Genomic DNA, 12,835 nt, shown 5'->3' with positions numbered 1-12,835 from the left:
GCATTTTTCGGTTTGTTTCACAACTGCTAAATGATAATGTGTCCTCGAATTTAAACTTGGTGTAGTCCTACTTTCTGTCTTGTGATGTGGTTGAAATTCTAAAAATCAGAGCCTCCCCAAGACTTGGTGATGACGTACTAGCATGGGCCCCTACTACAAATGGCAGTTTTTCCAGTAAAGTCGGCTTATGATCTAGCTTTTGAGGAATCATGTAGACCATCTGCTCAAGCATCAAGTGCAGCACCTGATGGACGGGGTACTTGCTGGTCGTTTATTTGGAAGATTCGTGTCCCTCCTACGGTAAAAAGTTTTGCATGGCGTGCCTCGATTAATTCACTTCCCACATGGCAGAACAAGCACAAGAGGAGCCCCGAGACTTCAGGAACATGCCCAGTCTGTGGGCGTGCGACTAAAGATGTTTTCCATGCACTTTGCCGATGCCCCCCTGTTGAGCAGTTGTGGAGAACTATGGTGACAAGCTGGCTCCTGCCGAATATTGAAGATGTTCGTAACACTGGTACTGAATGGCTGCTCGACACACTATACCCACTATCAGAGATCGAAAGGTGCATGCTACTGATGACACTATGGCAGGTATGGCATAGCCAGAATGAAACTGTCCATCACAAAGATCCTCCTCCTATGGAAGTCTCGAAAAGATACCTGACAAGCTATGTGGAGTCACTTAATTTTGATACTTCAGAGTTCACAATCTGACCAAGAGAAAGGGAAACAAATTATTTCCTATGAGCATCTGAATACCACCTCACACGTGATACTGAATGAAGAGCAAAAAACTGGGTGGGCTCTGCCAAGGGGGGCTAGACTAAATTGAACACAGATGGTTCATGGACTAATGGCGGCCGAGCAGGTGCCGGTATGATCCTTCCGCACAGCACTGGCAACATAATATTCTCATCTTGTCGAGAACTTTCTCATGCAGGAGTGCCCTGGAATCGGAGCTATGTGCTTGCATGGAAGGATTAAATATCGCCATTCGGAGAACTGATCTTCCCATACATGTGGAGATGAATTCTTTGGTTGCAGTGAATATGATCAATGAGGAAAGTACAGATAGATCAATTTTTGCCTCTTTGGTTTGCAAGATTAAGCATTTGAGGAGTCTTTGTACTACTACTTCTGTTACCCATGTTGTAGGCCAAACACTGTTAGTGATCACTTGGCTAAATTGGTAGGAGTGAAGGTAGAACTGTTGTTTGGTTAAACTCTGGCATGTCAAAGGTAATTGATCTTTGAAATTCAGACCGTAGTGTTGCTACTATTTGACTAATACAATTTTCAACCACAAAAAAAATTAGTAAGTATTAGGGTGTGTTTCATTCTGAGTCATCAGTGAACCGTTCTCGGGCTTGGTTGGGTGGAGGAACGACAACCCACTCATTCCAGAAAAACGCATATTCCCTCCATATGCGGAACACACCATACCTTTGATTTGGCGGAACCACGCGGAACTGGAGCTCCTATATGACGTGTTCAGTGCCAGGGAAAACGCGCCAGGAAAGCTTCCTAGCGCCCACGCGCCATCGCTCATGGGCCGGCCCATGTAGATGGTAAGCGTCAACCACATTTGATTTCCGTTGGGTTAGCTCATCGCATTTACCGTTCGCGATTGACCAGTTGACTAGTCAATCATTGACTTAAAAATCTTTTCTATGCAAAAAACAAAAATATCCATAAATTCAAAAATGTGCATGGATTTTGAAAAACCTGACGAATTCAAAAAAATTCATTGAATTTGAAATTTTTTCATGGAATTTTAAAAAAGTGCATCAAATTTGAAACTTCATCGAATTTAAAAAAAGTTCATGAATTTTAGAAAAGTCCATGAATTTGAATAAAAGTTCTCAGAATTTTTAGAAAAAAAATCATGAATTTGAAAGAAAAAAAATCATCGAACCAGGAAGAAGAAGAAAAGAAAAAGAAGAAGGAAGAAAGGATGGAAAAAGATGTAAGTAATCACTTTTAGTTAGGTGGCGGGTTTGTTGGTCTTCTATTTTGCGAATTCATGGCTAATCCCCCCGAGGTTATGAATAATACATGATAGCTCCACTCGTCATCCTTTTTTTTTGGGAAAAACACACATCCATGTCAATTTTTAAAGAAACCGCCAATTTCACAACCATGCAAAGTATGTAAACAAAAACAAAAAGCGCAGAGAGCAAATGAAAAGCAACATCTTATCCAGGGTAACATCACTCCCAGGCTTGCCCACATTAAAGTATACTAACATCATTACAACAAGCACATTAGGAACCCAAGTTCAAAGTAAGAGTTGAAATGTAATTGACAACAACACACCAAAGCCTTTTTGAATCTCACAATGGGGCCTCACGCAACCCATCATCCGCCACTCATGGTTGTGCTCTCATTTCTTCTCGGTGTGGTGCTTGCAACATCTTTTCCCTCTTTTTCTCGGTGTTTTATTTGGGTCCTTCGGTTGTCATAAGTTTCTATTACAAGCAAACATAACTAGATGTGATGGTGCAAAGTTTTTCGCATCATGTTTACACATAATGTTCTTTTTCACTTTCCAATAATGTGCCATGCCTATTTTGTGGCTTCCCTTTCAACAATTTCTAAAACTAAGAGTTAAGAAAAATTACATCTGCTTCCCTAATCAAACTCATGACTCACACGTGTCATGGACCTGTAGCACAATGTAGCTGGGGATTTAACGCTCACCGAGTCAGCTCTTTTAACAAACATATGAACTGTTACCTCGGCATGAAGAATTTTTTAACGTGGGAATTACAACATAGCACTGCTTTTTTGCTTAAAGAAAATAAATAAGTTTACAAACCCCTAAAAAAAAGGAACCCCCCCCCCCTGATATTGGATGTCCAAAAAGCCATCTCCGTCACGTTATAGTGGTCAAAACTATTTTTAACATATAAAAGCATGTACTACCTCCGTTTCAGTTTATAAGTCCTACGCGTATACCTATGTTGTCAATTTTATTACCCTAATATAAACTATATAACACAAAAATTATATTGTTTGAAAATAGAACATCTGAAGTTTATATTGGTATATTTTTTGTAATATATGACGTGTATTAGGTTGGTCAAATTGACGACCTAGGGGTACGCGCACGCCCTGTAAACTGAGAGAGGGGTAGTAGTTATTTTTAGAACCATTTTCATGTAATAATAAATCCTCATAATAACAGCGTGACTGCTTTTCACACGTGGCGTGATGGATCTGTATCTATTTAAAAAAAAATGTAATTTCGTACGCCTGAGACACTCTTCAAATACGCAGATTTCACAACAAAAAATAGCCGGATTTCAGAAAACGTACAACAATCTCACTCTAGTATGTCTTTCTTTTTTCATTCGCAAAAAATATCTTTTTCTTCTCCAGGAGTCTGAACATTGCCACGAAAAAAGGGGATTATGACCCGTTACCAAAACGGATTCCGTTGGTTTTACCGTTAAACCGAAGCTTCTCATCCGTCCACGGCGCACGCAAAGACTCCCAAGTGGGCTACGAAACGGGGAAGAAGCTACACGTAAAGCATCCGGCCCTCCAGCCATCCCACCGCCGAATATTTTCACTACTTTATTCCCGGACACGCACGCAGGCGGCGCAACCGAACTTCCCCTTCGGCCGCGGAGGAGAAAGGAAAAAAAAAATCCGAACTTTCGATTCCGGCGAGCGATTCCGGCGATGGCGAGCGGCTCGTCCCGGCCCCAGATTCTCTGCGTCTCCTTCAACCAGGACAACAGGTACGCGCGGGAGCGGGGCGGCGGAATATGCGCTCTCCTGCTCGATTCCGGCGGGTCTGGGGGAGTCGGATTCGCCGGAGGGGAGCTCTGATTCTGACTCTGGGTTGCCCGGTGCTTTGTTTCAGCATGTTCTCCGTCGGGACCAAGGATGGGTTCAAGATTTTCGATGCCCGGACCGGGAGGCTCTGCAACGACAACAGTAAGTCTTGCTCCAGAGCTCTTCCCCCCTCATAGCCGTCGTCCACTCCGAGTCTCCGAATATCCAATTGTGCTTACAACAAGTTGATTGTGTAGCTCCTAGTGTAGAACCGGCTACTTCTACGTAGAAGCTTATGCTGAACAATCAAGGCTGCTTTGTGCTTCCTGCCTAATTCAGACTAGTTCTGAACACAATCGTTGTGCATTGGTAGAGGGTAGAACCAGATAGCAATGCAAATTCTCTTTCTGTCAACGCATTGTTCGGTGATTAGAACCCGCGTAGGGAATAAATATCGCTCTATGCAATTTATCATAAGGAGCTAAGGCGTCAAGCCGTATGTGCCTCTTCTGTGGTTGCAGAACTTGGAGGACTGAATGTCGTGGAGCTGTGGTTTGCTACGAACCTCATCGCTATGGTCGGAACTGGGGAACAGGTATCTGACGCGCTCTTTTCCTTGTTTTCGGTTCTGTTTGTTCCCTGTTGTGCGGTTGAAGTTCGACGAATCGCTTTGTTCCCTGTTGTGCGGTTGAGGTTCGACGAATGGAGTTTTACATGGATGGTGATGCCGTTGGTTAATCGTCGGTTCAAACTGCCTTTTGCAGCCTTCACGGTCTCCTCGTCGCCTTTGCCTGTTCAATACCATCACATGCGCCTCAAAGAAGGATCTGAACTTCAGGAGTACAATTTTGGCTGTTCGGTTTAGTAGAACGAGGTACACCACCAATCCTTCCTGTCTAAAAGAGGCCGAATGCCCTAGTGTTTCAAGACTAGTACATTAGTGATGACTGTTCTGAATATATGCTGCAATTTGAGAAGAGAAGTCTTACAGGTCCATTCTACTCCCTCTGTAAACAAATGTAAGATGTTTTAGGTCAGTAATAAACAATGCTGTCAGGGATCATGACGCTTAATCATATGCTTCTATCTATTCCTCGCAAAGAAAAATAAATGCTTCTATCCGTTAGTTCCTGACTCCTTGTGATGGCATAACTTTTTACTTGTGCAATTGTTTTATGCCTATCGAGTTTTGGTCAAAAGGGATGTTATGCATACTTGTTTCATGGAGTTTTATTTTCAAAAAGGTTGTCACATTATGTGCAGGCTTATTGTTGTTTTGCAGGACAAGACCTTTATTTACGATCTAAACAGCACTCGTATCTTGGAGGAAATAGACACGGTTCATAACCCTAAAGGTAAGCATCCTACCCAAATATTTTGAACTGAAACTCATACAAGTATTCCAGACAATCATATAGCTGGGGCTTGCGTTTCTTTGCATTGAAACGGAAATTTCGCTTCACATATTTGCTGCTGACATTGTTAACTTCAAAAATATCAGGTCTTTGTGCATTTGCTCCTAATTCAGAATGGTGTTATTTGGCCATCCCAGCAAGCACATCAAAAGGATCCGCTTTAGTGTATAAAGCGTCAGAGCCTGAATTAATATGCCAGGTAATTCCCAGAAGGTTTAGTTCCTTCTGTATCATTCGTACAGCTGAGTAAACATCATTACATTTACAGATTTACAGTTCTCCAAGTGCTGGATCTTTCTTGAGATATTACTGTAAAAACCAACTACTCATTGATTATTTTAGATCCCTTTCTGCCTTTTCCAGTTATAAAAATGAAAAAGCAATGGCCATGCAACTATGGTGGCGTGGACAATGTTTGATTCCTGTGCGTGAAACAAACTCATTAGTTTGAAGCTTTCTTTCTGGAATATAGATCATAATCAGAATAACTTTCAAGACCGGATCTGTTTTTCTCAGTTCTCAGCCAAGTTTGGAGGCTTAATCTCAACCCTAGTAATCTGAAAATATAATCACATCGTGTTCTTGTTTCTGTTATGTCTTTTCACGAATATTGTTTTCTCTTTGTAATTGATCAACAGATAGATGCCCATGAGTCTCCATTAGCTGCAATGGCATTTTCTTCTAATGGGATGTACCTGGCAACAGCTTCTGAGAAGGGCACTATGATTAGGGTATATATCGTGGCACAAGCAACCAAGGTGAAAATTAGTGATCTCTCCTCTGCAACCATGATAAGCACTCTGTCATTCTGCCTCATATCGTTTTAAATTCTTACATCAACAGTTGCATAGTTTTCGGCGGGGAGCATATCCATCAACAATTTACTCGCTCTCATTTGGGCCGTGCATCGATCGGCCTGATGTTCTTGCTGCCACAAGTTCGTCAGGCTCTTTGCACATGTTTTTTCTTGATGCTGCCAGAAATGGAAGGTGACATTTCCTTCTCGGTATGTGATTCGTGAACCAACTTTTTTGCGGACATATTTTTGACGTGCTTCACTTTTCAGGAACCAAACGAATAAATTACTCGGTTCAATAATTCCTGGATCCAAAGCAATTTCCGACGCTTTGGATCCAGCTAATCATCATGTTATTCATAACATTGCCCCCGCAGAAACCAAGAGGTACATTTAAGATCTTCTGGCTTCCTCTGACCCTCCACTGTTATCGCTAATGTAACTCTTTGGAATCGCAGCTGTCTAGCAGTACATAGTGTAGAGTATTCCCAAAATTCTTCCAAGTTTCCTGCTGTGAGGTAAGAAATTCATGCATAATTCCACACAAGATGCATCTTGACATTTAATGCCTTCCAGATCATATTCATAAGCAATTGTAAATTTTTGCAGGACTGTAGTCTATGTTGTAACTCACGATGGATACTTCCGCGAGTACACGATCAGCACCACCAAGTCAAACGAATCTTCATGGGTTTTGGAGCGCGAATTCAGCCTGCTGGATACCGGTTATACTCAGAAACAGAATGAACACCACCACGTGGACTGACTTTGTCGGTTTGCCGACCCCGTTCCTACCACTGACTGATGTAAATATCATGTGCAAGATGAGTGTATCCATAGGAAGACAGGCCTGACCTAGCAATGGATGGGAGTGATCCAATTTGACGTAGCATAGCACAGGATAGGTGTTGACTAAGCTTAATGTTGTGGGTGTAAATTACAGATGTAAACATATATTGCTCGTGTCACAAAAATTACTTGTAACACATGGGTTCCAGCGTGTTTTATGTGATTGACTTGGATTGGACTCATGACGACATGCAGTTCCTGACTGATTCACCAGTGCATTCTTTCATGAATGCCAAATCCTACATCTTGCTGCACCAAGATATCCTTGCATCAGTTGGCAGTAATAGAGTACTCATACTCTGTGCTTATTTAAAACACAACGATTCACAAGAACCAATGCAATTCCCATAGGGGACAGAAAAGATAACTCCCAGATCCCAAGGTGGTATTCCCTCTGCAATGAAATGGATAGACACGTATGCCCCATATTTTATGTTCTTTGCAAGAATTCCCTGAAAGCTAGACAATCTTTTTCTCAAACCTGGCATGATGCCGCGCTCCAACAAAAAATCAGCGCCATAGCATTGAGGGGGGCTACAGGAGGCCCAGTCATCCATTCATCAGTGTGGATGCACAAAACTTGGTAACTGAACACTAACAGAAAAATAGCATCACTTCTTATATACAGATATAGTAACTCAAGCACTGCTGCCTTTATGCAGGCTTGCAACCTACTATATCATCTTCATGTTGTTGTTTTCTTCTCTCCTATGCCAAAGTATGTAAGCTACTTATAAAGTCGATAACGACACATTCCTTTTGTTAACATGATAACGCGTCCTTAATCCTCACTGCACAGCTTGGAGTTCAATCAGCAACAACCCCAACAACATTCACTCATCAGATCTGTAAAATAGGAGCATCTCAATGTGAACATGCAGAAATTGTGCCCTGATACAAGATCACGTATGGGGTGAAATGTTGGTACCTGGGCTGCTTTTGCTTTGAGCCTCTGCACCTCATCCTGTGCACACAATAACCTGCAGTGCTCCAAACTTTCAATCCTGAGCTCTTTTCTTGTTTTTGGTTTAGACCATGGACAGATTAGATAAGAGATAATTACCGCCATTGTAGCTCCAGGACTTCATTGACCAGTTCCTTCTCCTTCTCTTGTGCTGCTTCCAACTGAAAATGTAGTCGGCAGGTTATACTCCCTCCGTCCAAAAAATACTTGTCATTAAAATGGATAGAGGGATGTATCTAGAACTAAAATACATCTAGATACATCCCCTTTTATTCATTTTGATGACAACTATTTCGGGACGGAGGGAGTACTATTCTTGGCATTTACCATCATAATAACGAGAGTGAGTGACTGAATAAAGTCAGCAAAGCCTTTCTTTCACGGTTCATCATATTGGCGGCTTAGTAATTTGAATAACTATCATCTATGTTTTGGGTGCTAAAATTTAGAGGTACCAGCCCACCAGGACCCAAGGACTTTGTGGGATCTTTGCAGTGTTCAGCAGATATTAATTTTAGCAACCCACAAAATTCCATGGCACTGATTTTTAACTGAGTTAGGTCGTGTTTTCGGAATTATCACTGCTGGAATTTCATATCTCAGCATTAATAGAAAGAATGGAAAATGAGACATGTTGAACATATAGGCCCTGTTTGGTTCGGCTGTGGATTTCTAAAAGCAGCTGTGAAAAATCTGCTGTGGAAAAACAGCTGTGAAAAATCTGATGCGAAAAAGATGTAGGTCATTTGGCAAACCAGCTAATACAGCTTTTTCAGATTTTGGCCCGCAGCGGAATCAGATTTTGGAAAGCACGTCCTGAGCTGCTTCAGCTTTTGGTTCAGATTTTGGCAGCGGATTTCTGAAATCGGATTCTGTTGGATTCACCCTTTGGTTTAGATTCTGCTGCGCGGCAGCAGAATCTGTCGATAAAAGCTGAACCAAACAGGGCCATAAAGTGATTTGGTTTTCTAGTTGGTCATGGCTTAATGGTGTCCGGTATTCATCAGCATTTTCCAACACAGACATTGCTTTGAGTTTCATAATACAGTTCCTGCCACTTTAACTGGAACCTGAGCTTACCATGGATCTATCTACCGATAAAGCTGATGATGGAGATGGGGAACGACTTAACGAATGCATCCGAACAGGTGAAATAGAATCAGAAATGTATAACTGCTTCATCGCATGAAGTATCTGTTCCTGCAAGTGAGGGGAAGACTAGCATCAACAAAGCAAACTTTTCATTCTTTGGAGGTTTTGTTTGTCAAGCTCATTTTCTGTCGTGAGTGCTGTATGGGTGGGGGATTTACCCTCTGAAGCAGATTGGTCTGCAAAACATTGTATAACTGGATGTACAAGGAGCCACCAATAATGCTTGAAGCAGCCTCAGCTGAAGATGGTATGCTTAATGCAGAAAGTTGAGAAATTGTCTGCATAACAACAAATATATGGTGTGAAACGAAAAGAAAGTTAAGTGTATGTTTTATGCATTACAAATGATCAACCACATTTGACAACTGTGATTGGCTAGTTCATGTAAAAGTAAACAGAGTTCAAACCAAGTTCTCGACCTTACAATGCAATGCATTCGGGTTATCTCTCCCCTTGGGTCGAGTTTTTTTTCTTTAGTTCAAAGTTCAAACCCTTACCAGGGTTTTTAACAAATGGGGTGGTCTAATTAAAACCTATCAATACAAGGACTAACATGCATCAATTACTTTTGGATGTTCAAGCTAAACCCAAGTAATCCTGCTGCTATTGCACATTTTGCAGTCACGTAAAGCAGTCTTTTACTGAGCCTTGAGGCAGGTTTTATTGCCAATTCCCTCTTGAGGACCAAGAGAGTTAAAGCAAAGACAATCAAACAGCTCTCCGGCACTCTGTACTGTTCATGGTGCGATTATTCTAAACTCTATTTAACCTAATATTCTGCAGTCAATATATCAAATTTTTAAAGAGGTTATAATGATGTTTCCACATGGCTTAGGTCCCAACACAAAAGCTGCCGAATATACCAAATAGGGAACCACTAAGGTTGTTAGTCAGGAAACAATGGTTTTTTCTGCATTCTTTGAGCACGCAAAATATATATGACTCCAGTCCCCAAACATGCACTGCACCAGTTCATGAACCAAAACAGATAAATGCCCATGAAACATGATGTAGGATAAAGACTAAAAACCTGCATGCTGTGAGACTTTTGTAGGCCAGGTGAGTGAGCCTGAAATTACAAAATCATGTCATCCTACAGTTAACCAAACATGCACCAAGTATTATTAATGGTTTTCAGTTACCTTATCCAACTCGACATTCCCAGGTGTAACTTTAAAACGACCTCTTTGCTGTATAAGTGGAGGTTTTGATCTATCATCATGTTCATCAACATTTGATACTGCATTAAAGCAATAAACAGATGCCAAACTTTCATACTCGTGAGAACTTATTCTGATTAGCCCACATTAGGTTAACCTATACGAACTGCAGGGATAAAACCAGTATGTTACCCAATGATTTAGGTGCCCTAGAAATAGCTTCAGGAGATGGCTCATCTGCTACTTGCAAGACCCCTCCGCTACCCTTGTCACGGTTATGAATGTTGATTTGTGGCTTAGAGCTGAAAGAACTACATATGCAGTTGCACACTGTATCAAAATATGTCACGAGGAGATACAAGTACAGTAGTAATACTATGGACAGCTTCCAGAAGAACACCATTAGGCCTGATTTGGAACACAAGAATTTGGTCCTGCATTCCAAACAAGGTCTAACAACAGATGGTAAAAAGTGGAACATCACTGGTTAATAGAACAGAAATTCCAATGATGTGGTCAAACTATTTAGCTTCGTGTTCCAGTTTGACGCAATGCCCTTTTTGGTAAATATAGCTTCCATATTAGTTATGGGGTCATGAATATGGATATAAAAAATAGTACAGCCATGCAGCTATCATATGAACAAAATAGTTATTATCAAGACACTACTAATAAAAAATATACATTGAACTGCTAAGCCAGGCAAGCAACCTTTTAAAAACCACATCCCCATCAGTGGCACTGCTAACTAACTGAAACTTCATATACATTGACTGCAAGTTGCAGGGAAAAAAATTCAGGCACCAAATGTGCATACCGAGAATCTCAAAAGTTTATGTGCCTATACAGGAAAGTAAGTTTTGTTCATTCCCAGTGCATATGTAACGTGATAAGAAAAGCCTCTGTCAGCACTTTTGTGACCTGTATTTTTGTAATTGGTCAACTGTTTTTCAAGTTTGATTCTACAAGATATTGGCAATTTTGCCAACTGAAACTATGAAATACAACCATGATAAGATGGAACTGGTTCTAGAATACAGTTCAAATTACCGGCAAGCAAAACACGTTTTCGCATAATTGGAAAAAGGTGATTCTTCAAGTTTAAATTTTCTGTGAAGTACAACAAACCTCTCTTTGGAAGAAAGAAAACCATCTGATGAGCAAGAACTGAAAGAACACTTCCTTTCCTGAAATGAGCTTGTTGGAATGGCATCCAAATCTTTCTCTTGCAAGTCCAAATCACAGCTTTCCATAGAGCTGTGTTTCCTGACATGGCCATTTACCAGTACTCCGTTAGAAGTTCCACATAGAGATGCCCTAGTAGTAGAAATGAGTGAAATCAGTTTTCTGAGGTGTGTAGTACAGGTGTACAACAGTGACATTACGTAATTTCGCAATGTCATCACAAGAACTATTTGGCATAAAATAAGATATTATCATTTACAACCAACAATATGATTGAAGTAATTTCAACCAAATTAAATCCATTACCTTGATAGACAAACAGACTGCTCGGGTGATGAAACAGCTGACTTATCATTGGCCATGACATCATTTTCCTACCAACTTTGCTTGGCGTTAGATGTAAGCAAAATTCTAGATTGGAAAACCTTACTTTCTGCAGGAGCTAAAACTTACGATGTCAGTATCATACTTCATTGAAAAAAGAGACCCTTCGAGTGCTTGCTCCTGCAAGCTGGTGTCGAAGTCATAGATAGACGATATATCTGTATCTTTAGATGATATCGTGTCCTCACACTCTGAAATCTGTCAAAATATAAATAAGCTAAATTACTTGATGTGAAGTCAATGACTAAACTGGAAATGAAAATGCTAAATGCCTACCAGTGAGGCTTGAGACTTCAGGTCATCAATGTCAAAGTTCCAGCTGCTGATACCCCTTTTGTATTCATCCTAGCAATGCAAGAGATACAAAGGATTGGATGAAAAACAATATAATGGTGACAATAAAATAATCATCTCGGTGCCGAAAGGGTACAACAGAAATGACACAGATCTAAAAGTCAAAACAATGATAGGAATAGAATAGAGTTTTGGGTTGGCAACATTTGTTACACGTTACAATGGGCCATTCCTGGTGATTCAGAGAGTGGGCAACACAGCTTACAAATTACAGTTCCCTGAACATGTGAAAATACACCCAGTCCTCGTGTTAGTCAGCTCAAAATGCATATTGGACAAAAATCCATTCCCAGCCCTGACTTCCCTATGGTTAATAAGGATGCCACCATCAAAACAGCTCCAGCATTAGTGCTACAGGTACGACAAATTTCTCGACAAAACCTGCCTGTGGTACAGTGGTTAATCCAGTGGGAGAATTTGTCCCGAGGACGCGACTTGGAAAGATGCAGGTTTTTATCAATATATCCCCAGCATTCTTCCGTTCCACTACAGAAGGGTGGCGCGCTTCTTCATCAACGCCGTGAGGTCATATCGTATCTCAAGAAGGGGGCAATGTCAGGACAGTTCTCTAAAGACGCTGCACTAGCTTGGCGAGTTCAGTTAGGTGTAGCGCTTCCAGCAAAACGGTTCAACTTGATCAAACGGCTCAGATCACTCCTCGTTCACAGTTGGACAATGACAGTCAGATCAGTTTAACCAGAGCTACTGTTCATTTTACTTTACCATTTCTTTACCCCCAGTTTGCTGAAGTAAAACGTTGGCCTATATTCCACTACGAATTCACGTAGAT

At 41.0% G+C, this 12,835-nt stretch overlaps 2 protein-coding genes across 4 annotated transcripts in view; one reads left to right on the top strand and one right to left on the bottom strand.

The window, feature by feature from the left end:
* The first annotated feature begins 3,556 nt into the window (after nt 1–3,556).
* On the top strand, nt 3,557–7,028 carry LOC119318270 (autophagy-related protein 18b-like). Its single transcript, XM_037592799.1, has 11 exons — nt 3,557–3,749; nt 3,875–3,948; nt 4,308–4,381; nt 4,551–4,660; nt 5,050–5,141; nt 5,288–5,400; nt 5,840–5,959; nt 6,045–6,190; nt 6,268–6,384; nt 6,456–6,515; nt 6,607–7,028. The coding sequence occupies exons 1-11, from the start codon at nt 3,691–3,693 to the stop codon at nt 6,761–6,763; spliced, it is 1,122 nt and encodes a 373-aa protein (XP_037448696.1). The 5' UTR covers nt 3,557–3,690; the 3' UTR covers nt 6,764–7,028.
* A 244-nt stretch (nt 7,029–7,272) lies between these two features.
* Nucleotides 7,273–12,835, bottom strand: part of LOC119318269 (serine/threonine-protein kinase OSR1-like) — a 9,145-nt gene continuing 3,582 nt past the window's right edge. Inside the window, exons 9-20 of one of the 3 annotated variants that reach the window (XM_037592796.1) lie at nt 11,968–12,036; nt 11,761–11,889; nt 11,614–11,681; nt 11,251–11,439; nt 10,315–10,433; nt 10,105–10,202; nt 9,993–10,031; nt 9,121–9,240; nt 8,891–9,010; nt 7,910–7,971; nt 7,775–7,826; nt 7,273–7,692 (exon numbers count right to left, since the gene is read on the bottom strand). In XM_037592796.1, the coding sequence (XP_037448693.1) occupies nt 7,687–7,692; nt 7,775–7,826; nt 7,910–7,971; nt 8,891–9,010; nt 9,121–9,240; nt 9,993–10,031; nt 10,105–10,202; nt 10,315–10,433; nt 11,251–11,439; nt 11,614–11,681; nt 11,761–11,889; nt 11,968–12,036 (1,071 nt within the window). In that variant the 3' untranslated portion in view covers nt 7,273–7,686. The remainder of the gene's footprint in view (nt 7,693–7,774; nt 7,827–7,909; nt 7,972–8,890; nt 9,011–9,120; nt 9,241–9,992; nt 10,032–10,104; nt 10,203–10,314; nt 10,434–11,250; nt 11,440–11,613; nt 11,682–11,760; nt 11,890–11,967; nt 12,037–12,835) is intronic. The other 2 variants (XM_037592797.1, XM_037592798.1) reach the window with 2 other exon arrangements.

This window comes from Triticum dicoccoides, chromosome 6A (genome assembly GCF_002162155.2).
Source record: "Triticum dicoccoides isolate Atlit2015 ecotype Zavitan chromosome 6A, WEW_v2.0, whole genome shotgun sequence".
In the NCBI taxonomy this organism is placed as follows: Eukaryota; Viridiplantae; Streptophyta; class Magnoliopsida; order Poales; family Poaceae; genus Triticum; species Triticum dicoccoides.
This window is presented reverse-complemented; position numbering and strand designations above follow the sequence as displayed.

Coding starts and splice junctions, on each gene's coding strand:
- LOC119318270 (XM_037592799.1), top strand. CDS start 3,691: ATGGCGAGCGGCTCGTCCCGGCCCCAGATTCTCTGCGTCTCCTTCAAC. Junction 4,382..4,550: donor TGGTCGGAACTGGGGAACAG/GTATCTGACGCG, acceptor TGCCTTTTGCAG/CCTTCACGGTCTCCTCGTCG. Junction 5,142..5,287: donor CACGGTTCATAACCCTAAAG/GTAAGCATCCTA, acceptor CAAAAATATCAG/GTCTTTGTGCATTTGCTCCT.